This window comes from Poecilia mexicana, unplaced genomic scaffold (genome assembly GCF_051168715.1).
Source record: "Poecilia mexicana isolate PSO_F unplaced genomic scaffold, ASM5116871v1 scaffold_10, whole genome shotgun sequence".
NCBI classification, from domain to species: domain Eukaryota; kingdom Metazoa; phylum Chordata; class Actinopteri; order Cyprinodontiformes; family Poeciliidae; genus Poecilia; species Poecilia mexicana.
Window position 1 is genome coordinate 3,040,848 of NW_028263379.1, and position 23,922 is coordinate 3,064,769.

At 40.3% G+C, this 23,922-nt stretch overlaps 4 protein-coding genes across 6 annotated transcripts in view; 2 read left to right on the forward strand and 2 right to left on the reverse strand.

Annotated features, from left to right (window-relative positions):
* Positions 1-556, forward strand: part of LOC106912437 (alpha-1,3-mannosyl-glycoprotein 4-beta-N-acetylglucosaminyltransferase A) — a 41,606-nt gene extending 41,050 nt beyond the window's left edge. For all 3 annotated transcript variants that reach the window (XM_088009307.1, XM_088009306.1, XM_088009305.1), the window contains one exon: positions 283-556. Coding sequence is in view for 2 of the 3 variants with exons in the window: in XM_088009306.1 (XP_087865432.1) it covers positions 283-300 (18 nt within the window). In the remaining variant the exon portion in view is untranslated. The remainder of the gene's footprint in view (positions 1-282) is intronic.
* An 866-nt stretch (positions 557-1,422) lies between these two features.
* Positions 1,423-5,390, reverse strand: LOC106912439 (short coiled-coil protein B). Its single transcript, XM_088009313.1, has 4 exons — positions 4,711-5,390; positions 4,236-4,302; positions 4,055-4,135; positions 1,423-2,999 (listed from the first exon to the last, which is right to left on the reverse strand). The coding sequence occupies exons 2-4, from the start codon at positions 4,249-4,251 to the stop codon at positions 2,857-2,859; spliced, it is 240 nt and encodes a 79-aa protein (XP_087865439.1). The 5' UTR covers positions 4,252-4,302; positions 4,711-5,390; the 3' UTR covers positions 1,423-2,856.
* A 275-nt stretch (positions 5,391-5,665) lies between these two features.
* On the reverse strand, positions 5,666-15,326 carry mgst2 (microsomal glutathione S-transferase 2). The gene is made up of 4 exons (XM_088009312.1): positions 15,057-15,326; positions 7,117-7,216; positions 6,339-6,491; positions 5,666-6,249 (listed from the first exon to the last, which is right to left on the reverse strand). The coding sequence occupies exons 1-4, from the start codon at positions 15,115-15,117 to the stop codon at positions 6,141-6,143; spliced, it is 423 nt and encodes a 140-aa protein (XP_087865438.1). The 5' UTR covers positions 15,118-15,326; the 3' UTR covers positions 5,666-6,140.
* A 140-nt stretch (positions 15,327-15,466) lies between these two features.
* setd7 (SET domain containing 7, histone lysine methyltransferase) lies at positions 15,467-23,382 on the forward strand. The gene is made up of 8 exons (XM_088009309.1): positions 15,467-15,600; positions 16,512-16,641; positions 19,350-19,551; positions 19,650-19,839; positions 20,249-20,330; positions 20,441-20,558; positions 20,699-20,856; positions 22,673-23,382. Exons 1-8 carry the CDS (start codon positions 15,471-15,473, stop codon positions 22,842-22,844), a joined length of 1,182 nt encoding a protein of 393 aa, XP_087865435.1. The 5' UTR covers positions 15,467-15,470; the 3' UTR covers positions 22,845-23,382.
* The last annotated feature ends 540 nt before the right edge of the window (positions 23,383-23,922 follow it).

Genomic DNA, 23,922 nt, shown 5'->3' on the forward strand with positions numbered 1-23,922 from the left:
CTTCTAGTAACTGTCTGGCTGCTACTTAGATGATAGTTACGGGTAAAGCAGCAGAAACTGGTTCAACTTGCTCTCATAAATATCTAAATTTCCTCTGGTTCGGATTATTTGATCATTTTCAGATAATCACGTTATATTGTCTTCTTCTCTGAATGTCTGCTGGTTGCTGGAGGTTTTTACCTGGATCTGTTCCAAAGCTGTGAAAAATGTGAAACAAACAACATTGGTAATGCTGAAACCAAACTGAAAAGATCAGTCATTCTGGTTTCCTCTGCCCGTCAGATTCACATCAAGGTATGAAGACAAAGCGCGCCCTCTGGTGGACAAAAACTCTAACTACAGGGACATTTTGAAGCAGCTCTGAAGTCTGATGAGCAGATCGCCTGTTGGTGATCTGAGAGGAGCTTCAGACTGAAACCTGACTCATGTTGAGTAACCATGTGGAGGAAGAAGCACTCCACCCACTGATGGGTTTACACCAACATAACTTGTCACACATGTTTTTGCACTTTGACAGATTTTTATTCTAAGAAATAAACATGTTTGAAATATCAAACCAGGGTTGCCTTTCATGTTTTTAGGCTGTGACTTGACTTACTTTGTTAACCATGTTAAAAATGACCTTTAGTGAACAAAAAGCCTGTGTTCATATATACCAACTCCCCACAGATCAGATTTCTTGTCTGTTAGTGACCCAGAAAATATCCCAAACAATGGAGATCAACCTGAAGTCATGAATTTAAAGTAAGGGTGCTCAAAGTAGGGCCCGGGAACCATTGGCAATCCCTAGACTTTTTTCTCTTTTTTTTTGCAGCCACGAGACCATAATTCAAGATTAAATTAAGTAATTTAAAATCTACTTACAAGTTAGATGCAAGCAGGAAATAGAAGTTTAAATCATTGTAGATCCAAATCTTAACAAGGTTTTCACATTATTAAAGTTTGCAAAAAAAAAAAAAAGTCTTTTCTGAGCTATAAGAACAGTATTTGGGTCACTCTGCTTTTATAAATACTAATTGTATTTAGCCACTTTTAATAAATGAATTAAAAGCAGATTTTGGATCTCTAAAGTCAGTTGATAAATCTGAATCTGTTTACTGTGAAATGGATGAGAAAGCAAAAAACAGATTTGTGTTGTACTTATTTTTTGTAAGCTTTTGTCAGTAATAATTTGCTGCAACTAAAGAAAAATAGTCAATCTGCATCAACCACCTTTCTGGCAGATTTCTTTTGAAAAAAAGTGAAAAAGATGGATAATTATCTAATCTGTGTCAGTCTGAGACAGGAAATCCAAAATAAATGCTTCAAGTTTCATGAGTGGAAGTTGAGATGAGAAATGAGCTCCTTTGTGCATAGTCTGTCAAACCATCAGTACCAGCAGTCTGATGTTTTATTAAATCCACAAAAACAGCCTGACAAATGTTCATCAGAAACAACCATCACAACTTTATTCAGTCAATAATATTAGAAATAATAAAAACAATCCACAAGCACAACGGGGTAGAAGACCTCTGTTTTAAATCTAACATGGCTGCCAATCACAGGAAGCACAGACAGAGACGTTACTGAGTGCAGCAGGAAACACTGACTGCTTCATCTGTACAACAGAACTAATACTGACTCACTGAGGGTTCCTGAACACGGACAGAGGCCCCATGTTTCAGACAACAGAACGTAATGGAATGTGTGACCACCAGAGGGCAGTGTTGTTTCTGCTGTTCTCCGGCAGCAGAGTGGCGAAGCCAGCAGATAAACCGTCTCTCTGCCCTCCAGCCACCTGCGCTTCCAAGCACTGCAGCCCCATCGCTCTGCAGACCGTCAGGATGATGTGGGCGGATCTCAGGCTGTGTGCTTTCAAAGCGAGCAGCTGGTACTGCAGAACCAATGGTCTGAGTCGCTCCAATCAGACGGCATGAAGAAAACAGGCTGTCCAACAGTTGATTTTCTGCCTCTCTAGTACTGAAACGATTAATTGGAGTGATTGTGATTAATCTGTTATTGAAATAATTGTCAACTAATTGTTAACTAGAAGTTATAGACTCAAAAAAAGTTAATATGGCTATTAAAACAACATGCTGTACGCTACTGCGCTGCATCTTTTACAATAAAATTATTTTTAAATTAATTGAATTAATTGTTTCTTAATGTATAAAAAGGCTTACATGATTAAATGAAAAATCTGTAGAATGTGCCAATTTTTTTGTCTGATTAATCATCAGAATAATTGATAGATTAATCGATTACTAAAATAACCATTAGTTGCAGCCCTACATCTTTCTCATATGAGATGAACAGCAGATTTTTGAAAGCAGCCATGGAGATAAGTTTATTTTTATCCTCTTTTTTCTGCTTCGTAACTAAATTATGTAGCAAATGTGTAGTTTACCTGAGTGATGTCATGTATCTTGTTTATAACACAGTATTTACAGCGTGAGTGCTTCAGGTATTAAAAGTTGATTGGATTTCCTAAATTCCACCTGTGTTTGAAGAGAAAAGTTAGCATAATTGTGTAAATTAATCAAACTCCGTTTTGAAATCTATGCTAGGAAAAAAAAGTCAAGTAAACTAATATACTGAGAAATGAAACAGCTCATTACATCATAACATGATTCGTCCAATCCCCTGCTGATCCTCAGGCTGACTCCTCCTCCTTCTAACCAGCTTATGTATCTGACGTCTCCAAAACCTATCTAAACAAAGCAACACTGCCCCCTAGTGGTCAAGTGAAGATAAATACCAATATTTACATTCAGGCTTGGCATTATGTCCCAGACAAGATGTTATTAAAGAGTCCATGAGGCCAGACGCTGTGACCTTTCTGGGTCTGACTGGGCCCTGTGATGTCAGAGGTTCTGCCTACTTCCGTTTACTCTTGGTGTCAGTCGTCTGGAAGACACTAGAGGCAGACATGAGATTCTCGATGTACTGGCCCAGAACCTGGTTCTCCGACTTCAGCTTCAGGTTCTCCTCCTTCACTGCATCCACCCGGGCAGACAGGTCTGGAACACACACATGGTCCACGTCCAGGACGTCAGTCTGCAAGGCTGTTTGCCTTACAGAAGAGGAACGTTGACTAAGGTAGTAAACGATGTCAGGTGGAACTGTGCAACTATAGTGAAAGTAACTGCACCGATTCAGAGGAGGAAAAGATTTTAAGTTACAAAAACATAACTGATTAATGTGCTTTGCAATATAACCTGGATTAAAAACACATTTTATGATCATTTACAGGTTGTATATTAACCAGATTGTGATTTTTATAAATAAACTCAGATCTCCGGTGGCTTACAGGAGCAAACGCTTAGCAAACGGCCAAACGTGCTGCTGCACACACATGGATGATTAAAACTCCAAAACACACAATAGAACAGAAAAACACTGCAACCACAGGAAATAAAAGAAAAGGGAAAATGGGGCAAATGGCTTTAACAAATGCAAACATGAAATACTGCAGACTCCATTAAAACTAGGGGGAGTCTAGAATAGCTACTGTTATTTACATAAATATACTGCTGTTCTAGAATATTGTAAAAGATTGCATTTCAATAAGACTAGTGCACCTTTTCTACCTTCCATCTTTACTGAGAGTCTGATCCCAGGTGATTTGTTGGTTGACTCCCCCTAGTGGTCAGGAGCTCTTCTGTTTTACAGAGACAGCTTGCAGCATTTCATCTCAGCCATTTCTACTAATCACAGCATTTTCTCCCTTCTCCTGTTTCCTGGGACTGCAGCCTTTTTTGTTTGTTTTTCTGTTGATTTGCTGTTTTATATTTGTGTGTTTTGGAGTTTGGATCACTCATGCGTTTGCAGCACGTTTCGTTGTTTGCCGCTGCCTGCCACCATCCAGATCACTCTGTCAACTCGCAACTCCCCACTTCCTCCCAGCTGATCCACACAAATGTGGAATAGTATTCCAGGAATAACTGACCAACTAGAAACACTCGCACTCAGGATTCAGGTAATGTTGCATAGTCACCATGCCATAATGGATGTGTTAGGCTTGTTCTCATGGTGTTGTCCTGTGTTAGCAGTGAGTGCAGGGAGACGTTCTCACCCTCCAAGGTGTGCTGGAGCTCCAGCACCTGGTTGATGAGTCTGGTCTTCTCCTCCAGCTCAGCCTGGTTCTCCAGGTCACCTGCAACCATGAAACACTGATTTCTTTACATTCAGCTTAAAATAGACTCTGTCTGTGTGTGTGTGTGTGTGTGTGTGTGCGCGCGCGCGCGCGCGCTCACCATCATCTGAGCTCATGGTGAAGTACTCGTCTTCCTTTTTGGAATGCAGGGCTGCGACTCTCAGACACTGTGCACACATTCAGATGAACCATTTACAAAGAGTTTACAGTTGGAGCAGATCTGTGAAGAATGATCCCTGGTGTGATTTAAATACCACACTAAATGTCGTTAAATCACTGCTATTTATAGTAGATTTTTTTTTTAACTTGACACAAACAGTCGTTGTTTAACTAAATGCTGTGCTATTGTAGACCGACAGTCTATATGCTAACTTGGTCACCATCCTTTAAAAACCCGTTGTGTGAAAGCTACTGGCTTCCCTGGTAGCCGAAGCTAAAGAAGAGGTCAGCTGTGAGGGCTTTGCCTGCTGCTGCTAACTAGCTGTGAGCATGCTAACAGGCTAGCTCCAGGCTGCTTAGCATCAGTGACAACAAACCAACATGTCCTATGATGTAGCCGTGGCCAGGAAACCTACCTTATGATGGGAAAACAAGAGGCGCTGCGCTAAACTGCGAAGCGTCGAAAGAAAATTTGAAGGTTGGTACGTGTTAGCTTAGCTGATGTTTGACACCATCTGTTTGATTTAGACAAGACAAGTTATACACAACTTAGCCGCTGGAGGGCGATGTACCACCACGAAGTGAAATGTTAGACGAATCTTTTTTGTGTGCGTGTTTCTGGTATGCAAATAATTCTTGCGCACAGTGTTAACATGTTGCAACAGCACAGACGTCCCCAATGCTAACGTCAACGTTCACATTCCACATTTCTAAAGAAATTGTATGAATGATCAGGGCTTCCTGTCTGGAACACTGAAAATCTGAATGGGTATAATAACACTTTGCACCAATCTGATGGTTGAATAACCATCGGATTGTCAGATACTCTGATATTTATTGTCAGAGTATACAATAAATACTCTTGTTGTTGAGCTCAAGAACTGCAAAATGGATTTTTGAATTGAAAATGTTACTTATTTTGTCAACATGTAGTTTTCTTTTAAAACCTAATTAATTACAAACCCTAAAATTAACTTGACTAAAAATTTTAGCATAGTCTCACCACTAGTATAAATGCATGATGTTAACAAAATTTAAAGAAAGACTTTATTTTCTAAACTTACAACCCATTTACATTGTGCCTCCTTTTAACAGAAGACTGTCTCATTTCCAGTCAGAATTAAAGAGACACCTTCACTGATGAAAGGAATTTAAAAATTACCAGGGGTATGAATCATGTTATAACAGCAATAATTAAAATTCAAATTAGAAGACATACTTCGATGAGGCAAAAAAAAAAAAAAAACCTTTATTGGTTTTGGCAAAGTTGACTTTAATTTCCCAGGTCCCTCTTGAAAATGAGATCTGGATCTCAACGGGGTTTACATGGTTAAGTAAAGGAAATAAAATAAAAAATAAAAAAAATACGAATTTGTCAGTTACACTTTATTAAACTTAATTTTGGAGGATTGTGATTGTCCGATACTTAAATGTGAAGCCAATCTTATCCACTGATCTGAAAGGTTTGAGTGATGCACCCATCCACCAAGTCATGCCTGCACATTCCCAGTGAGCAATACTTACTCCACTGTTACCATTTCACCGACTTTTCGCTATATTTAGCAACATTTCAGACAAAAAAAAATTGACACTGGCCAAAATCAGAATTGGCATGGCAGACTTTTTAAAGATCAAAAATCGGCCAGAAAACTGCAATCGGTGCGCCCTCATACAGAAGCAGCAGAAACTGGTCAGAAACCACTTTTAGACAATTACTGATAATTACTCAGATGAACCAGAACAGCTTCTGTCTACAGATTATACACTTGGAGAACACAGGCTTGTTATATACATAAAAGCAATATTTGCAATCCTCTTCTTCTTCACATGAAACTGATGTAAATCTTCAGATATGGGTATAAAAGTACTTGTCCAAGAGTCCGCGCGTTATTCCGACCACAGCCAGAACGGACAGGGTTAGAAGTACAGCCAGGGTCAGGTGAAAGCCGGGTAACCTGCAGAGCAGACACCACTCACTAATCACAATGCTCTCCTGAGAGCTGTGCATGCTTTGTTCTTAGGACAGATGATGAGGGTGGGTAACCTTTTCTTGGTGGACTGGGTGTAGCCATTGAAGTAGAGCTGCCTGGCCGCCATGTAGACCAAACCTGTTGCTGCAGCTAGCACCTCGCTGAAGAACATCCCACAGGTCCACAGAGTCACCAAGAACAAGGGGTAGAACTCCACACAGTTCTGACTGCAAACACACAAAACTGCAGGTTCACTCATTAGAGGTGACAGTTAGAGCTGTGGTGTATCAAATGCTTGTTTTCCCCATTGTACTTCTTCGAGGTGATCCATCAACTAAAATAAAATTTCTCAAATGTGGCACCGATTAGCCGGTCTGGACACTCTCAAAACAGAGCTTCTCTCCGTTGTGGTCTTCTCAGCATGTGAGAACGGTGTGATGGAAACAGATGATGGGTTGCACACTCTTTTGAGGTTATTATTGCGAACGCCAGAAGCTAACAGTTTCTGTTTAAAAGGTTCCAAGCACGAGGTAACTATACAAAGATGAAGTTTGTGGTGGCTCTGGAAAACTTGTTTCCAGGATAACATTATCTAAATTCAACTTTAGGATGAATCAGAGTTGGAGGGTAGTGGCACTCAAGGACTGGATTATTAAACAAACATAGAAAATGGAAAGGTTTCTGAAAAATTATGACATTCCACAACCATGAACACTCACAAAACACGAAAAAGGTCAACAGAATTTAAGAGTGATGTACTTTTTGTTCAAAGTCACTGTAATTTGGCAAGTCTCTTTCCTATCTTCCAAAGCTAGCATATTAAATTTTAATCTGTACAGGCAACTGACTTACTGTGCACGAAAAGTTCGTTCAAACTCTGGAGGACCGGAGACTGCAGGAGGGAGGATCTTGTGAGCCATTCTAGACCATCCAACTCTGCGGGCCAGGTACCCTGAGTGAACACAGTAATGGTAGGAAACAACCTTTTGTTAATAATTCAAAGAAAGCAGAACATTTGCATTTAGAGTAGAGGTGTGCCGATCGATCGGTCACCGATCATAATCGGGCCGATTTTCGTGAAAAAGTGCATGATCGGTGATCGGCGATCATTGGCTCTTGTTGCCGATACCGATCATCTCACTTCGCAGCCTGCCTGTGCAGCTGGTCTCCTCTTTCCTTCACTCTGCGCAAACGCGCAGCAACAAATCCTAAGCGATGTGGAACTATAACGCACTGAGTGAATGGGGAAGTTTGCGTGTTGCGGCGGAAAATTGAAGCACGTCAAAATGCATCAACACAACGAAGCTAATACGACATAAAAACAATGCCATACTTGACGGAGTTTGGCTACATCGAGGCTCACTGCAGTAAAAAAGACATACGGAGCGATCAGATAGCAGGTAAAGCAGCGCACAGCTACAAACACTCACCCGGATTAGCATGACGGTCAAAAAGCTAAACAAATAACCCGCAAAATTATTTAAGTCTTCGAGCTGCGATGTAAGACGCTGGTTCTGCTCTCGCTGTTGAACCGCTGCTACGCTACAGGTAGTAATATTTCACAGACGGAGCTTCGCTTCTGCTCCACCTGGTAGTGACTCTCACACCGAACCTCTGCTTAAAGCTGCAGCATCTAACTTAAAAAATACATTTTACATACGTATTAAAACTTTCGCTGTCCTAACATGAGACAGATAATCTCTAAAAAAAAAAAAATCGATCTCCTCCCTGTTCTGCATAATTACTCCGCTCAGTCAGAAACAGCCAATCAGAGCTAGCAGTAATCAGCTAGCCGCCATGCTATCAGGAAGTTTTCATTCAGTAACTCTGGATTGTTTATTGTATGGAACCTGTTTTTGCCTTTGAATGTTAAGTTTTATACTTGAATTTTTTTGGCAATGTTGAGAGGTTTTATTTTGGCTCTTTGCATTATTTAGCCTGTTTTGTTTAGTTTTCTTCTTGAAAAAAGTTATTAAAAACAAGTTTTTGTCTAAATTAAGGTGAATTCATGGTTCCTTTTTCCACATAATGTAACCGGTAGTGTTTATGATAAAAAAAAAAAAAATAATAATTATAATTATGTGATCGGTATCGGTGATCGGTATCGGTGTATCGGCCCTCATGGGTGATCGGTATCGGTATCGGCAGGAAAAAACCTGATCGGCACATCCCTAATTTAGAGCATCTCACGGTTACATATTTTGTGAAATTTTACTTTTAAAATGTTAGAATCCTGCAAATCATGTCAAAATATACAGATAGTAAGGAACCTCTTGTCCCTGATTATTGGCTGTGGTGGTACCATCATCATTATATGGGCATCAGACATGCTAGTAAACAATGATTGCAGAGCGTATCCAGTATGGAGTCTAGTAATCACCTCTCCATCCTATTGTTCGGGGTTCAGTTTCAGTTAATGGCATCCAGTCGGCTGAACGACCTCCATTGTTTTCCAATTTGAACCATTCCAGCCCATGTGGTCGTTGGTGGTCCAGTAATAGCTTTACAGCATTTAAATTGTCTTTAGTTTCTTCTGTTTAGTTTCTTCTTCAATGGCGGTTGGCTGGCAACATTTTGGTGCATTACTGCCACTTCTAATATCATTGGCAAAACTTAAACCCTGTGATTTAGGTTCCAAAAACAGGCAATGGTACCACGTAACTGTTGGTAGTGAAAAATCTTTAAACTAAGTTGAAACGAGTGGACAAGAGCCATAAGAAGTAAATGCAGGGATGAAAAGATCATCATGAAATAATCAGCTAATTATACTGTAGTACTTGTATGCATCTGCTTATCTCTGCATTATTTCCCATACTGACTAGGCTGATCTGAGCTTAAGTGCGTTACTATTCATTGTTACTTTGTTGAATGCAGAATTCTGCATGCAGCGGTTGTGTGTTCTGGGAGGAATGTTTTGTTTCAGTTCTTGATGCTCGCTGACTCTGGTGTGGACAAGTAAAGTTCGTCTCCATCGGCGTTAGAGCATTTTAACTATCCAGTTGTACTCCGGTTCCGTTATCTTCATTAAAAGAGGATCGACATTAATCCCTCCTGGAGTAGTTATTATCCCGCACCTTTACAATCCATCCGTGGCCGTCGTAACAATACAGTCAGTCAATGATGCTTTTTGAATGAATCACTGTTTTAGAAAGCAATGACTTGTAAAATAATCAGAGGAAATCAGATTTTTAAAATTTTTTATTATTATTATTATTATTATTTTTATTTTATTTTATTTTTTTGCGTGGTCCTCATACTACTTCAGACTCTGTGTGAACACAGGGACGAATCTACTGGGGTGGCATGGGGTGGCAGTTGCCACCCCAAACGAGAGCCTTGCCACCCCTGTTGCCACCCCAGCTAGCGACAATGAATTCAATAAATAGTTATGGCAAATCGGACATTAAGCGCATAAAACTCTTTGTTCCGACAACATTGAATGCAACACAATGTAACCTGACACCTACTGCTAAGTAGCGGGAAGTGCGAGAGGAGGACAGAGCGCCAGCAGCATTGATGGATATATATGTTACTAGACTGGACATTACGTGATTTATCGTACGTCACACATACGCCATTGCTGTCCATTGAGTCAGGAATATCTGTGGTCAGGAAAATACTACAATCACGCAAAGAATCAGAACAACCGGAGCAAAGTTTAGCAGTTAATTCCACCATAGATAATGGTAATAAGGGCTTCAGATTTCACAGGTGAAGAAAACGTTTTAACTTAAAGAAAATATTGAACAAGTGAGCAGTGGGTCAGTTATACTAGCCTAATTGCTGCTGGCCTGGTATTGACATTGATAACCTTAGCATGTGCTGCGCAGTTCGGTGTGTTTTGGTTCCATTAGCACGAAACAACCCGCACACCAAGTCATCAGTAGAGCAGCTGTTTAAATCAGCTAATCAACCACCGCGGTAGTCAGGCGAAAACTTATTAATAATCACAATGTAGACATTAAGCCTGACAGCATAATGTAACATACTTGATGTTCTGTTTTAGTGTTTTTGCTACTTTTTTGTGTGGGAAATGTTTGCTTTTTGGTGTTGATTCCCCTGATCGGTGATCTCTTCTCTGTCTGCTCGTTGAGCTGTTGTCTGTCGGTTGCCATGGCAACGGGTCGTGCGTAATACCGACATACAGAGCGGAAAAAGGCGGAATAGAAGTTGTTGGAGCTATTTTTTCTTTATTTCTTTATCCATTTGAATTTTGTTACTTTATTCTTAAATTTCTATTTTTTGTATTATGTACAGAGTTTATTTGTAGGTTGATAATTGTTGATTTTATTTATTTTTTGTTTTATTATTTTTCTTATTTATTTTCTAAATTTAGACAGGAAGTAATGTGGGTCAGTCCACTTTCTATAAGGGCCTGGTGAAGGACCAGCAGGTATTTGGGTTTGTGGCCGATGGTTTTTACCAGAGCAAGAGTGGTAGCATGAAAACAAATGAAAGTTTGATCTCTGTAATTGTTTGGTTAAAGAGGAAAATAAATCACCAAGAACAATCAATAAGTTTGGAAATTAAACCTTCTTTTGCCTGTGTCGAGAAACATGACCCCAGTGCCTTAGTAGTGGCTTGGTGGAACTTTTATTGGATGTTTGGCTTGGCAAACAATCAGAAGTGGTTCTGTCTAGTTCGGTTCTTCATCTGTTTATCAGCTTTATTGTACCTTTATTGCGGCGTGCTGCAGTCGCTGCAATTCCTAAAAACAAGCGACAAAAACTGAGCTAATCCCCTGTGTTCACAAAACATGGTGATATTTATAACAGTCGTCAAACTACGGCTCCAACAGCATATTTAAAATAAAACGATTGACCAATATGAATAGAAATTCGCCCCTTCTTGCATCTTGACAGAACTAACAGAAAATAAACTGTTTATAGATTTGTATCATGGAAAATTTATCAAATATTAGTTTTCTAATCTTTATTTTAAGTCGTATTTAATACATATATCTAATAACAAATGATGGCGCTACTAATAATTTCGTGACAGATTTCTCCTTGTCCTTGTAATGACTTTCTTAGTATTTTTTTTTTGTTTGTTTCCTCATCTAACTAAGAGGTATTTCTTGTTTTGCGGCCGATGCTTTTATTTCGAAAGGGCTTTAAAAGGCAAGGTTGCTGAGTGACTGACAACACTGCAGACAATAACTGACAATTAACTGCTTGGACATCGTGCAGAGAGAGAGCACACGGGTCGCAGTAAAAAGGAGATAATTCAGGAGTAGTCTAGACTAGCAGTTCTCAACGTGGGCGGTACCGCCCCCCAGGGGGGGTACTGTAGGTGGTGCTGACGGAAAATTTTACAAAAGGGGGGCGCTGGGATTCCTTTGGGGGGCGTTTGGTCAAAGGTAAACTTTACACCTTATATGCACAACAATGCCAGTTTAGACTTTGAGCAACTTGGTAAAATTGTATTGTGTAACATTAAAATATGCTTGGCTGCAACAGTATCAATGGCAGCTCTTCTTCTTCTATTCAGTGTTTGTAGCTTTTGGTGCAGCTCCGCTCCTGCTACTGGTAGCTTCACCACATCAGTTGAGCGTTACACCGGCTGATGACGTTGCTGTGATTCACTTTGTCTGGTATTTTTGTACAGATGTTTTGGCAGTAATGTGATCATGTCAAAGCAGCAACTTATATTAAAAAGTGTTTTATTTCCGTTTGAAAGCTGCCCACTTCCATGGAAGGACAACAGAAAATAACTCTTATAAACATGTAATTACTAAAATCACGATACCCTCACTTTGTATCCCTCTGAAAAATGAACCCATTTAAATAAAGAAATCCCTCCATGGTGATAGCGTTAACACCGGAGCTGTAAATGGTCCGGTATGAAACGGGTGTGATAGAACAACGGTACCACAGCACTTTTAAATTTCAATAATCAGAATACCGAAATTGTTTCCGTTGTTTTGAAAGGTTTATGTCAGTCTGCCTTTTCCCCATCGATACGCTTCCCGAACGCTGCGCACCATAGGGGGTTAAAAAAAAGAAAGGAAAAGAAAGGAAAAAACGACTCGCACATTGCGCAAAACTCTGAAACAGGAGAAGCGGGACATAAAACGAAGCGACGAACTAGATGTGAATTATGGGATAAAAACAGAGAATCCGACGCTGAACAGTGAAAAATCAACATATGATGTGAAACACATGACGATTAGGCGGCGCAGCAGGTGATGAGTGAAGATTAATGATGGTGAGCGACAATAAACGATAAAATAAATCTAGCAACAGGAAAGAAACTAAAGTGGTGTTACATGCCTGCCAGGCTGTTTCTCTTTCCCCTCCCCCTTTGTCTCTTCACAGGTACTAGGGAAAGCTGGTGTCAATCTCCCCTGATTGATCCTCATCAACCATGGGCCAATCAGCATCCAGGGAGGCCTTATTTAAGCAGCCCAGCTGGGGAGATCTGGGGACAACTGGCTTTGTTACCTGACGCATGACTTGGTCCTCTTTGTGTGGAGGTTTGTGGTGGGAGTTAGAGGGTGAGGTAAGTTTGGGGTACCCTGTACATTTCATCACGTAGGTGTTTTTTTCTGTTAGACACACTAGGTAAGTAGGTGGGTGCCACCCATCTAAAGTTTTGGTGGAAACTTTTTGATAGATTAGATAGGCAGGGTTTTTGTTTTCTTTTGTTTCTTTAGCACAGATGGTAGTTAGGCCCTGTTTTGTTTTATTATTTTCTTTGATTTGGCACCACCTAACCGCCCCTTTCTCCCCTACAGTTTGTGTGAGCTTTGTGTGAGCCTTCTGGGATTTTTGTTATCAATAAATCCCTTCTTTTTACAACATTCACTCGGACTCTGTCAAGTTTTTATGGTTGTCGTGTTACTCCCCTCCTCCTCACGAAGGGGGGGGCCGTAACAGTGGACATAGCAATAAACCGAGAGAGGATAATACTAATCAAAGGAAAGTAAATGGAAATGAATGAAGAACAAAATGCAAGAATAAACTAAGAAACTAAAGTAAATACAGAGGAATAAACTGGTATGGCAAGACTTTTCGAGCAGTAGAGCAATAATTAATACAGTGGACTGTATGGTAAGAATAAACGGACACTATTTCCAGCTAAAAGGTAAAATAATATGTTGAAGTGCCATGGGTTTGATGAGACCATATCTAATACTGAGAATAAATATATCTTACAGACCAGACCATAACAGTAAATAACTTATCACTTATTTATGTTTTTGATTAGATTTGATATATTTCTTCAATATTATTTTTCATGTCAGTGTTAATGTCATGAGGCTGATGACTCCATGACACTTTCAATTTGACTCATTAGGATTTGATTAAGAACCAGATTTGTTCTTTGTAATTTCTGTCCAGTAAAACTATTAATCTGATAATTCATTAGACAGATCTATATAAATATATAATCCATGTTTCTGTCTCATATTTGTATGGCATTAAAAGGATCTGGAACTTTTGTTTTTCCGCTGAAAAACAAAAGTGGGGGGCTGTGAGGGACCTGGATAAAGGCTAAGGGGGCGCTGGCCCGAAAAAGGTTGAGAAACACTGGTCTACACAATCAATTAATTAGCGCTTGGTTGATGAGGGAACAAGGTGAGTGTTTTGATGAGTGGATTGTATGTATTGGGTGTGACGTTTATGTTTTGCCATTAGATGGTGTTAATATTTGGTTAACCGTTGAACAGTTGAAACACGTTTTAATTTATTTTATAATACAGGAATGTTAGAGTTAAATGAATACATGTATTGTAAACATAATTATAGCACATAAGGTAAAGAATTCATAGGTTAAGGTGAAAGGCTAGAACAACATTGAGTTTCTAATGGTATTTTATTTGTATATTTTGTAGCTCTTACAGTGTGTTCATGTACAAAGGCTGTTGAATAAAGAAACGTGAACCATCAGTTTGAGAGACCATCATTTCAACTGGGACGCTACAGTCCTGTATTGGGATAAAATGGTTTTCTGGACACAATGAATCACATAGCGACCAATAGGCGCTGTCCAGTCTAGTAATACATATCAATTAGCAGGAGTATGAAAGACGTAAAAATAATTAACTATACTATATTAAGAAATTGTATTTAAGCCTCGGTGCTACATGAAGCTCATTTTGAAACAATGCAAGTTAAAAACAATATTTTGTGTGTGTGTGTTTATATATATATATATATATATATATACTGCCACCCCTGAAAAAATTCCTGCCACCCCATAAATATTTTTCTAGATCTGCCCCTGTGTGAACAGTTTACGACTCCAACCTCATCGGGCTTCTTCTTGTGCAGAATTATGACGCATGTCGCACAGCAATGACGTAAAAGTCAGATAAAATGTGATATGACCATTCAGACTGCAGGCACTTTGAAAACAATTGGATTAATGCTGCATTCCAGTCGTAATCAGAACTGGAAAATTTTGACTTCCCAGTTGGAAAAATTAACTGCAACATCCTCCAAAGTTGAATTATGACTTGTAAGGCTGACTTGATGTTCCAATATGGCCGCTCCTCGCATCAACTCTATAGCCGTGGTGAAAACATTTTTATTTTTCAAAGCACACAAAGAAGAAGACTGCATCTAGAATTAATGTTACAAAATCCAAAACATGCTGGTGGGAACCACAATCTGGCAATAAGTCATGACTGGGGTCATTCACCCCACAGGTAAACACTGACACCAGGAACCAGGGGTAAAACTCAATGCAGTTCTAACCGCAAAGACATAAAACTGAGGTAAAAGTAGGGTTATGGTAACACAAGTACTTGTATATGGAGTTTTCATTTAATATCATTTAATACTCACACATCTGGAAGGCAGATAGAAGGGTCACTGCAGCCAGGAGAAGAGGGGAATCTGTTGCCATTGCAGACTGAACTTTACTCAAGTGTTAGGAGAGACTTCCTGGGAAAAGACTTAAAGCCATCCCACTGTATGTTCAAACATGTCTGTACAGTAAAGCTCTGCCCTGCCCTGCCTCTGTAAAATACGGACTGGATTCTCAATTACATATTTTTGTTTGAAGAAAAAAATGTTGAGGATGCTTTCTCTGTGAAGCATGGTGTCAGTTTTATATCGTTTCTTTCTCCCATTACCTGTTTGATCTGTCTGCAGGAACCTTTCTGATCGGCCGTGGCGGTGCTGTCAGGTTTTCTCTAATGGAGATTTTAAAAAACGAGTTCAAGTCAGCAGTTAACCGGTTCAGAGCACCTAATTGGCATGTGTTACCACGCCCCACGGCAGCCCACTGGTGACAGCGCAGGGTTGTGGTTTGCGTGCCATTATCAGCCGGCTTCCTCCCGCGGTGGCATGGACAGCGACGATGAAAGCGTGGAGGAGGTGGTGGAAGGTTTGTACCGCTGCAACACACGCTGTTCACGGGAGGGATGTGGTAAAGGAGGGCTTTGATCCCACTTTAACTGCTAAACGCTTCAGTCCCGAGCCTCCATGAGGAGGTCTGACACTGGGCCCGCTCGGTAGCGGGGAGCGCCAGGGACTGGAGTTGTGACGGCGATCCGCGCAAGAGGCAGCTGAAAGCGGCGTGGGTGCCGTTAGAGCTCCGCAGCCGACGGAAGTTTAACACGATACAGTATGTTCGCTTCATCGCACTGGTGCTTTTAACAGCTGATGTGTCTGTTGAACAGGAGTCAGTCAGAAAAAAATTGGATGGTTTGTTTCTTTAAGAGTTGACAGAAAGTTGACTGAGTTTATAGAAGCTCCAGCAGCTGGGGTTGAGCGAGTAGTAAAACTACAGCAGTTGTAGAAAAAACGCCACGAATTATTTAATATATATATATATATATTATTTTAATTTTTTACAAATTCTGAAAATCAGTGTAATCACTCAATGTTAAGGGAAATTTTTGAGATCATTAACAAAAAACCTACACAGCAAAAATATGACCACCTGTGAGATAGGATAGTGTTTTTCAAAGTGGGGGCACCAGAGGGCGCAAGATGGACTATTTGGAAGTTGTGAAAAAAAAAATGTAAAAAAGATTATCTGGTACTTTTTTAGCAAAATATTTTAATCAAACTTTTTGTTATCATGAATGCTAATCTGTCTTTCAATCATTATTAAAAACTAAAAATAATTTATTAAAAACAACATGGCTATGCCATAACAATGCAACAACATTCAGTTGGTAATTATCTATCATGTGCTCAAATGTGGGTTTATGTGTTTTGAACTTGTGTGATGTGCTCAGATTAAGATCAGAAACAGTTTAGTCCAATCAACCAGAACCTGTTTGTGTGTAGGCCCTTTGGATGAAGATGGCCAGCCCCATGGTTTCTGTACAGTCACCTATTCCTCCAGTGATCGCTTCGAAGGACACTTCACCCACGGAGAGAAGAATGGCAAGGGGAAGTTCTTCTTCTTTGATGGAAGGTAGTGACTCACTGTATCATGGAGCCTCACTAAGGGTGCATTAACACCAACCCTTTTTAGTCCGCTTTAATCAAACCCCTATTTGCCCAGAAAGTCTGGTTCACATGAGGAGGTGTGAATGCACAATCCAACTCTGATGCAAACTCTGGTCCTTCTAAAAACCGATATTCTGTTTGTTTAAAGCAGGAGTCTTAAACTCAATTTACCCAGGGGCCGCTGGAGGCAGAGTCTGAGTGAGGCTGGGCCGCATAAAAGATTCCACAAAAAGCATAAAAAAAATATCCTCAGATGTCATCAACATTTAATTATTTCTCCAATACATGAACTGCAGGCTTTTGACTTTGACAAAGACATGATGAGGGCACAATAGCGTCAGCGTTCTCAGTTGGTAGAAACCAACCGCCATAAAATGAAGAAGTGCTCAGTGTTTGCGGAAGTAAACATGGATGCTAACGGTGGAACATAGCTTACACTTTTGAAGTTGTTGTCCAACAGGAGCAGCATATTAACAACTTAATCCTCATTATAGTCAGTCATGGTTGTTTTTCTTCCCACTTGCGCGTATCAGGAAGCAGAATTTGTTGAGTATCAGTGATGTTCAGTTCGGATGAAGGCGGCCTGGACGTTAGGTTGCATTTGAATCGGAGATGGGTCACATTCGAAAAGAATCCGACCTGTGCTGTTCAGACTGTCATGAAAAGATCAGATACAGGTCGCATTAGGTCAAAAAAAAAAAAGAAATTCGGAACTGGGTCACTTTAGGCTGCAATGTGAACGCACCCTAGTTTATTCCACTTGGCGTCGCTCTCGTTCTGTTTCATATTAGTCTTTAGCCAGCTAGCAGCATATGGAGAACGTAACGACGCGTGACGTCATTACCGCTTCTACTTGTCACAACAGCGCGGCGGATGACGAGCAGCCCGGTAGCAGTCGCCTTTTTCTGCGTTTGATCGTGGCCAGTGGAGGGGAGGAACAAAGTACAAGTACTTCGTTACTGTACTTAAGTACAATTTTCATGTATCTGTACTTTTTACTTAAGTAGATTTAAAAATCGGTACTTTCTACTTTTACTCCATTACATTTTACAGTAAGTATCTGTACTTTCTACTTCACTACATTTCTACAAAACTGTCGCGTTACTCGTTACATCCAAGTCGCGTTGCGCTTTTTGTCCGTTAAAATGTGACGTTCAGGGACTTAAGGTGGCGCCGTAAAATCCATGCAATAACGTGACTTACGTGTCTGCTGTCACCCATCGCCTCCCCCTTTACTCGCACGCGGAGCTCCAGACATGCGCAGTGGTTTCCTTTGAGCGGGAGAAGATGTCTGTCTAATCGTCAGTACGTCTAACTTTTAGCGTCACTTGGAAGGAAAGCTTAAAGAAAGGTAAGCTCTGTGGACGTGATGCTAGCAAAGCTAGCTGTACAGAGACACATGTTGCATCTGCGATGAAAAACAGTTGTCACTCATGCGCTGAATTATTGTGTGGAGGTGTTGACTGAGGTGTCGCAAATATGGGACAATGCTGTGACCAAAGTCTGCATTGATATGACATTCAGGAACGATCCGATTCTTCTGGACGGATCTTTACTGATTAAATTTATTTCAGCTGTAAGTATTTAATATCTAGGTGTTTTATGGGAATGTGGATCTTTCAGATCAATTTGAGAAGCAATTTTGATAGGTAAAACTAATTTTTTTTGTGTCACGTAGCACGGGGTGGTGGTCTTGACTTGGTCTTGGGTAGGTGGTCTTGACTGCAACACTGCTACTGGCTCCTTGGTTCCATGTCCTCCCCCACCCACCTTCTTTCCATCCCCTTTCTGTTGGATTTCTTTAAAAATAAATGCCACTAGTGGCAAAAAAAAAAAAAAGTGAAGTTCATGCTATGTTAGGACAGGAGACAAGATGTTTCCATCCCTGAAATTATGATGCATAGAATCACATATCTAAGTCTAAACTATGTTACAGGGAGTAAACATAATAAAAACATGCTTTACCTGTGGCATTGTTAATTAAAATGGCACATTTCTACTGTATTAAAATTAAATACGATCAGTTCACTTAATGATATTGTATTAGGGATTAGGTATTATTCAGCAAGTACTTTTAATACTTAAGTATTTTTAAAAGCCAGTACTTTTTTACTTTTACTTAAGTACAAATGTTAATGTGGTAGTTTTACTTTTACTTGAGTACATTTTTGTCTGTGTATTTGTACTTTTACTTAAGTACATTTTTTGAGTACTTTCTCCACCACTATTCATGGCATTTGTTAATGGTAGAAAGTACCGGAATGGCGACTGCAGGGAAGGGCAACTGGACTATCAAGTGTGAAAACTTGATAGTCCAATTTTCAGAGTTGAAAACTGGACTATCAAGTCTAAGACCTTGGGTTCCCCCCAGCCGTTCCCTTCTGGACCTGTTGTCCCTGAGTCTCAATCTCAAATAAGCGGAAATGAATGGTTGGATAGATGGCTCAGTCGATCCAAACTGTCAATTTTAGGTCGTATCGTCCAGCTCTGGTTGGTGCCAACAGGAACTGCTTAAATGGCTTTGTCCTGAAGACAAAATAACTTGAACACAGAAAGACTAGTTCTATCCTCTGTAGCAGTGGTTTTTAACTCTTCTCCTCGAGGGCCGGAGACCTGTAATTTTACATGTGTTCCTTGTCCTATACAATGCAGCTGTCTGTTTTGTGTCCACAGCACCTTAGAAGGTTTCTACGTTGACGATGGTCTGCAGGGCCAGGGGCTGTACACACACGAGGACGGCGGTGTCCTCCATGGGATGTATGTCGATGGTGAACTCAACGGACCGGCTCAGGAGCTGGACGTAGATGGCCGCCTAGTCTTTAAGGGTCAGTACAAAGACAACATCCGCTGTGGGGAGTGCTGGATCTACTATCCTGTGAGTGAGCCGAGTGCACTAATGGTTCTTTACTCTGAAGGACAGCTGTCATTTCATATGTGTGTTGGTGTGTGCGTGTTGGTGTGTGCTGTGGTTAGGATGGGGGCTGCGTGTTCGGGCAGGTCAATGAGGACGGGGAGATGACTGGCAGCTCCATAGCCTACATCTACCCAGATGGCTGCACGGCTCTCTATGGAAGCTTTGTGGACGGGGAGATCATCGAGGCTCACCTCGCCACACTGACCTCCAACCGGACCGGAAGGCCACGCTTCCAAATCGCTCCAAACAGTAAGATTTCATCTTGCATTTCACACGTAATGGAAACGTGCCATAGACAGAGTACGTATGTTCTCTAATTTAACTGATCTTGAGTTATTTTTCTAAGAGAAATGAGCAAAACTTTCAGTCTCTAGATGTAGAAAGCTGGGAGAGGAAAAGACTCCCAGCTGTAACTGCAGCCAGACCTGGTTCTGTGAAATATTACTCAGTGGTTATGAAAGGTTTTTTTTTTTTTTACATATTCATTTGTAAAAGGTCTCTTCTGTACTGCTTTATTTAATTCCTATAGTGTTTGTTAGTGTTTTCTTTTAATAATTTATGTGAAAAAGTGTGCATGCTGTTAGCTGGACTCAAACAGGAATTGCTGCAGAATTGGTGTGATTGAGCAGGTGACATGATGACTTCATGTGACCTGCAGGTCCAGTCTACTCCTATGACAAGTCCACCTCCACCTGCATTGCCACCCATACTCTGCTGCCGGACCCGTATGAGAGTCAATGGTAGGGCCACTCTGAGTGATGAAGTCACACTGTGGAATGACAGTGGTTGTTCCAACAAGCTGGATCAGAACCAGAACCATTTGGAACCTTGTGTGTTCCCTCTCTGTCAGGGTGTTTGTGGCAGAGTCTCTGATTAAAGGAGCCGGTCAGGGACTGTTTGCCAAGGCAGTTGCTGGGCCGGGTACCGTCATGGCTTTTTATAACGGAGTTCGGATCACGCATTCTGAGGTATGGTGCACTGCTTCCATGGAAACGAAGATATGTTGGAATGACACAAAACAAATACACTGAAAGGGGAAATTGACAAAATGTAGCAAATTTGATTTATTGATTAAAAATGATTGCTAAATGACTTGTTGCTTTGTCAGGTGGACAGTCGGGACTGGGCTCTGAATGGAAACACCATCTCACTCGACGACGACACTGTGATCGATGTCCCACAGCCATTCGACCAGACAGAGAGGTACTGCGCCTCTCTGGGTCACAAGGCCAACCACTCCTTCACTCCCAACTGCCAGTATGAGGCGTAAGTAGAAACGACTAGAAGGAGGAGTGTCGGCTTTTAAAATATGGGTCCATAATCAGATCAGGCACTCAGCTACACGCAATGGATCCTTCAAGTCATTCAGAATCTGATTATTTTTTTGTGTTTTTGTTTGTTGTTTTTTTTTTCTTTCTTTTTTTGCTTGGTCAGTGTGGATTGGTCATCAACCAATCCAACAAAAAAAAAATCCAATAATCTTCTAATCAGTAAATACACCATACGTAGGAGCTAGCACATCGTACAACAACATAAAAGTTATGACTGAGAGAAGCCATTTTCTGTTTCAGTTTATTTTTACAATGAAGTCACAGGAAGCACAAAGATGCTGGAAGCTATTTAAAGGGGCAGCGTTATGTAAAATCAACTATTTTAGCTTCATGTCATGTTGGAATTTCTATTGCCTCGTCAAAAACATCAAACATTCTCAGACATGCATCAGTCTTTCATGCATGTCTGATAACTTTTTTCATCTCCATGGCAACCATTCAGGTGTGCAAAATGACTTCCTGAAGGGGAATGTTGGAAAGACCAGGACTTTCTTAAAGAGACAGAGGCACAATTTTAAGGTGTTAAATTACAATGTCAAATTTCTTTTCAAGTCATATTTGATGCGTATAGCATTTTAATAGGATTGTGCTGTAAAATGTCATGGCTGGAAAACACATAATACTGCCCCTTTTTATATATATATATATATATATATATATATATATATATATATATATATATATAATACTGCCCCTTTATATATATATATATATATATATATATATATATATATATATATATATATATATATATATATAAAGGGGCAGTATTTTTTATATATATATATATAAATAATACTGCCCCTTTATATATATAGATATATATATATATGTATGTATATATAAAAATTAAAAAAAATTCTTTCTCACCCTCTGCGGGTGGTCTCTTTCATCCTCTGAGCTTGAGGGTTCTGCGCAGTATCTTGGCTGTGCCTAGAACTGCACATTTCTGGACTGAGATGTCTGATGTTGTTCCTGGGATCTGTTTTAGCCTCTGCTCCAGTTTGGGGGTGACTGCCACGAGGGCACCGATGACCACAGGCACTGCTGTGGTCTTCACCTTCCAGGCCTTTTCCAGTTCCTCTCTGAGGCCCTGGATATATATAAAGACATTTATTACAATAAAGACATTGTAACATCCCTTTACAGTCATGCAGCCTCTTGTACTACAGCACACACTTTCCGCTCACTCACACACACACACTCACAAAATAAGCAGTGGGAGAAGTTATGAGGATTATTACTTCCACGTTGTTGATGGTGGTGAAATGTATATATATTTCTGTTTAAATTGAAATTGTGTTGTGGAGCTGTGATTGCACATCCCACATGTAAGGAGGTTTTCTGTTTCATGAGTCAAACAATTGGAATACGGTGAAAATACCTTTTTGTCTGTGTTTACATACAAAATTCGCTGAACAAGCAGCTCCTTCAGGAATAACCGTTGTGTCTTCCCCTCCCTGTCCATGATTATCTTCTGGACATGTCCACTCAACTGTCCCCCCCATGATTGTGTCCTACTGGCCCAGAGTGAGACACTGTTTAGAGGTCTAGAACCCAAACACCAGATCAGACCACAGTCAACATTTCTCTAGGAATAGAACTGCTATAAAGTGCAATCCATGTTGGATACAATGTTGGTTTGTTATCTATAGCAACTAGGAAATGTCCGTTGTTCCAGTATGTTATCTTTTTGCATTTTCATGTTTCTTATGTACATGTTTCTTATGTACGTCTGTCTCTCTGCTCAGGTTTCTCCACCCTCGTTTTGGACCGATCAAGTGCATCCGAACACTCAGGGCTGTGCAGAAAGACGAAGAGCTCACAGTTGCCTATGGTTACGATCATGAGTCGTTGGGGAAAAATGGCCTGGAGGCTCCTGATTGGTACAAACATGAGCTTGAGGTTTTCCAACAAAGATAGGCAGCTCCTGTGAGCCACTGAAAACCCAGAGGAAGACCCCCAAAATCCCCAAGCCCCAAACTGGAGCTGCCACTTCATAAAACTGCTGGAGCACTGCTGTAGCTGCTGACCTTCCAAACTGCTTTGACCAGAACGACACAAGAACTATGCAAGAAACCAAGTGATCTTAGAGGTCGTTGTTCTGACTGACATATTCATCTCATGTTTTAAGATTCACATGTTCATCACTGGTGCTTCTAGACGTCATGGAAACCCGTTGTTTTCATTAGGTCAATTTACACGACAGGACTCTGTTTAGGTGTTTATTGCAGATCTGACCTCCTGCCCAGACTTACATTGCCTTAACATGCCTGTTGACTTGACATGTGAAATATGTTAGTGACTACTGTATTTATTAAAAGTTACGCGAATTATGTTTGTGAAGGACTCAGAAGAAATGTGTGGACTTTCTGCTACACATGAAAGAAATTAGCTTTCAAAATCTGTACACCCCAAATAATGAATTGCCCCAAAATAAACCAAACCATATCCATTCCAATGCTTCTTTTTTCAATTTTCTTTTCTTTCACTGAAATTCATTGTGATTAAGTTTTAAAGTTCCTTTTATTTTTAGCCTGCTGTTCTATGATTCTTCAGTCTATAAACAAAAGTAACTAAGACTTAAGCCAAAGTATTTCAGGAAAAGAACAAATGGTCCCATATGGTGGTGGTGGCAGTATAGTAGTCTGGTTGCTTTGCTGCTTCCAGATTCTGGATGGTTTGCTAGTTATAGAACCCTCAGTTCTGCTCACAAGAAGAAAATTCTGGAGAATCTTTAGCCATCAGTTTGTGATCTTAAGCTCAAGTGCATTTGGTTATAAAAGGTTACAAAGTTTTTTCAGAAGTAAAATAAAATTTTCAGAAATCTTAAATTATGTTGAAAAATGTTTTTGTTTGGTGTTTGCTAGATTTGCCTCGATGTCAAAGATTTTAAACCGTTTCCAAATCATGAACTGTCAGATACCAGCTTCGGTCCCATCAGCTGCACATGTTGTGTGCCGCAATATTTGTACACAAAGATACAAAGAAATACAGATGG

Coding starts and splice junctions, on each gene's coding strand:
- LOC106912439 (XM_088009313.1), bottom strand. Junction 3,000..4,054: donor GCTCCAGCACACCTTGGAGG/GTGAGAACGTCT, acceptor TGTGTGTTCCAG/ACCTGTCTGCCCGGGTGGAT.
- mgst2 (XM_088009312.1), bottom strand. CDS start 15,117: ATGGCAACAGATTCCCCTCTTCTCCTGGCTGCAGTGACCCTTCTATCT. Junction 7,217..15,056: donor TCTATCTGCCTTCCAGATGT/GTGAGTATTAAA, acceptor GTGTTCACTCAG/GGTACCTGGCCCGCAGAGTT. Junction 6,250..6,338: donor ACCCAGTCCACCAAGAAAAG/GTTACCCACCCT, acceptor TCTGCTCTGCAG/GTTACCCGGCTTTCACCTGA.
- setd7 (XM_088009309.1), top strand. CDS start 15,471: ATGTGTTACCACGCCCCACGGCAGCCCACTGGTGACAGCGCAGGGTTG. Junction 20,331..20,440: donor GACCCGTATGAGAGTCAATG/GTAGGGCCACTC, acceptor CCTCTCTGTCAG/GGTGTTTGTGGCAGAGTCTC. Junction 20,559..20,698: donor TTCGGATCACGCATTCTGAG/GTATGGTGCACT, acceptor TTGCTTTGTCAG/GTGGACAGTCGGGACTGGGC.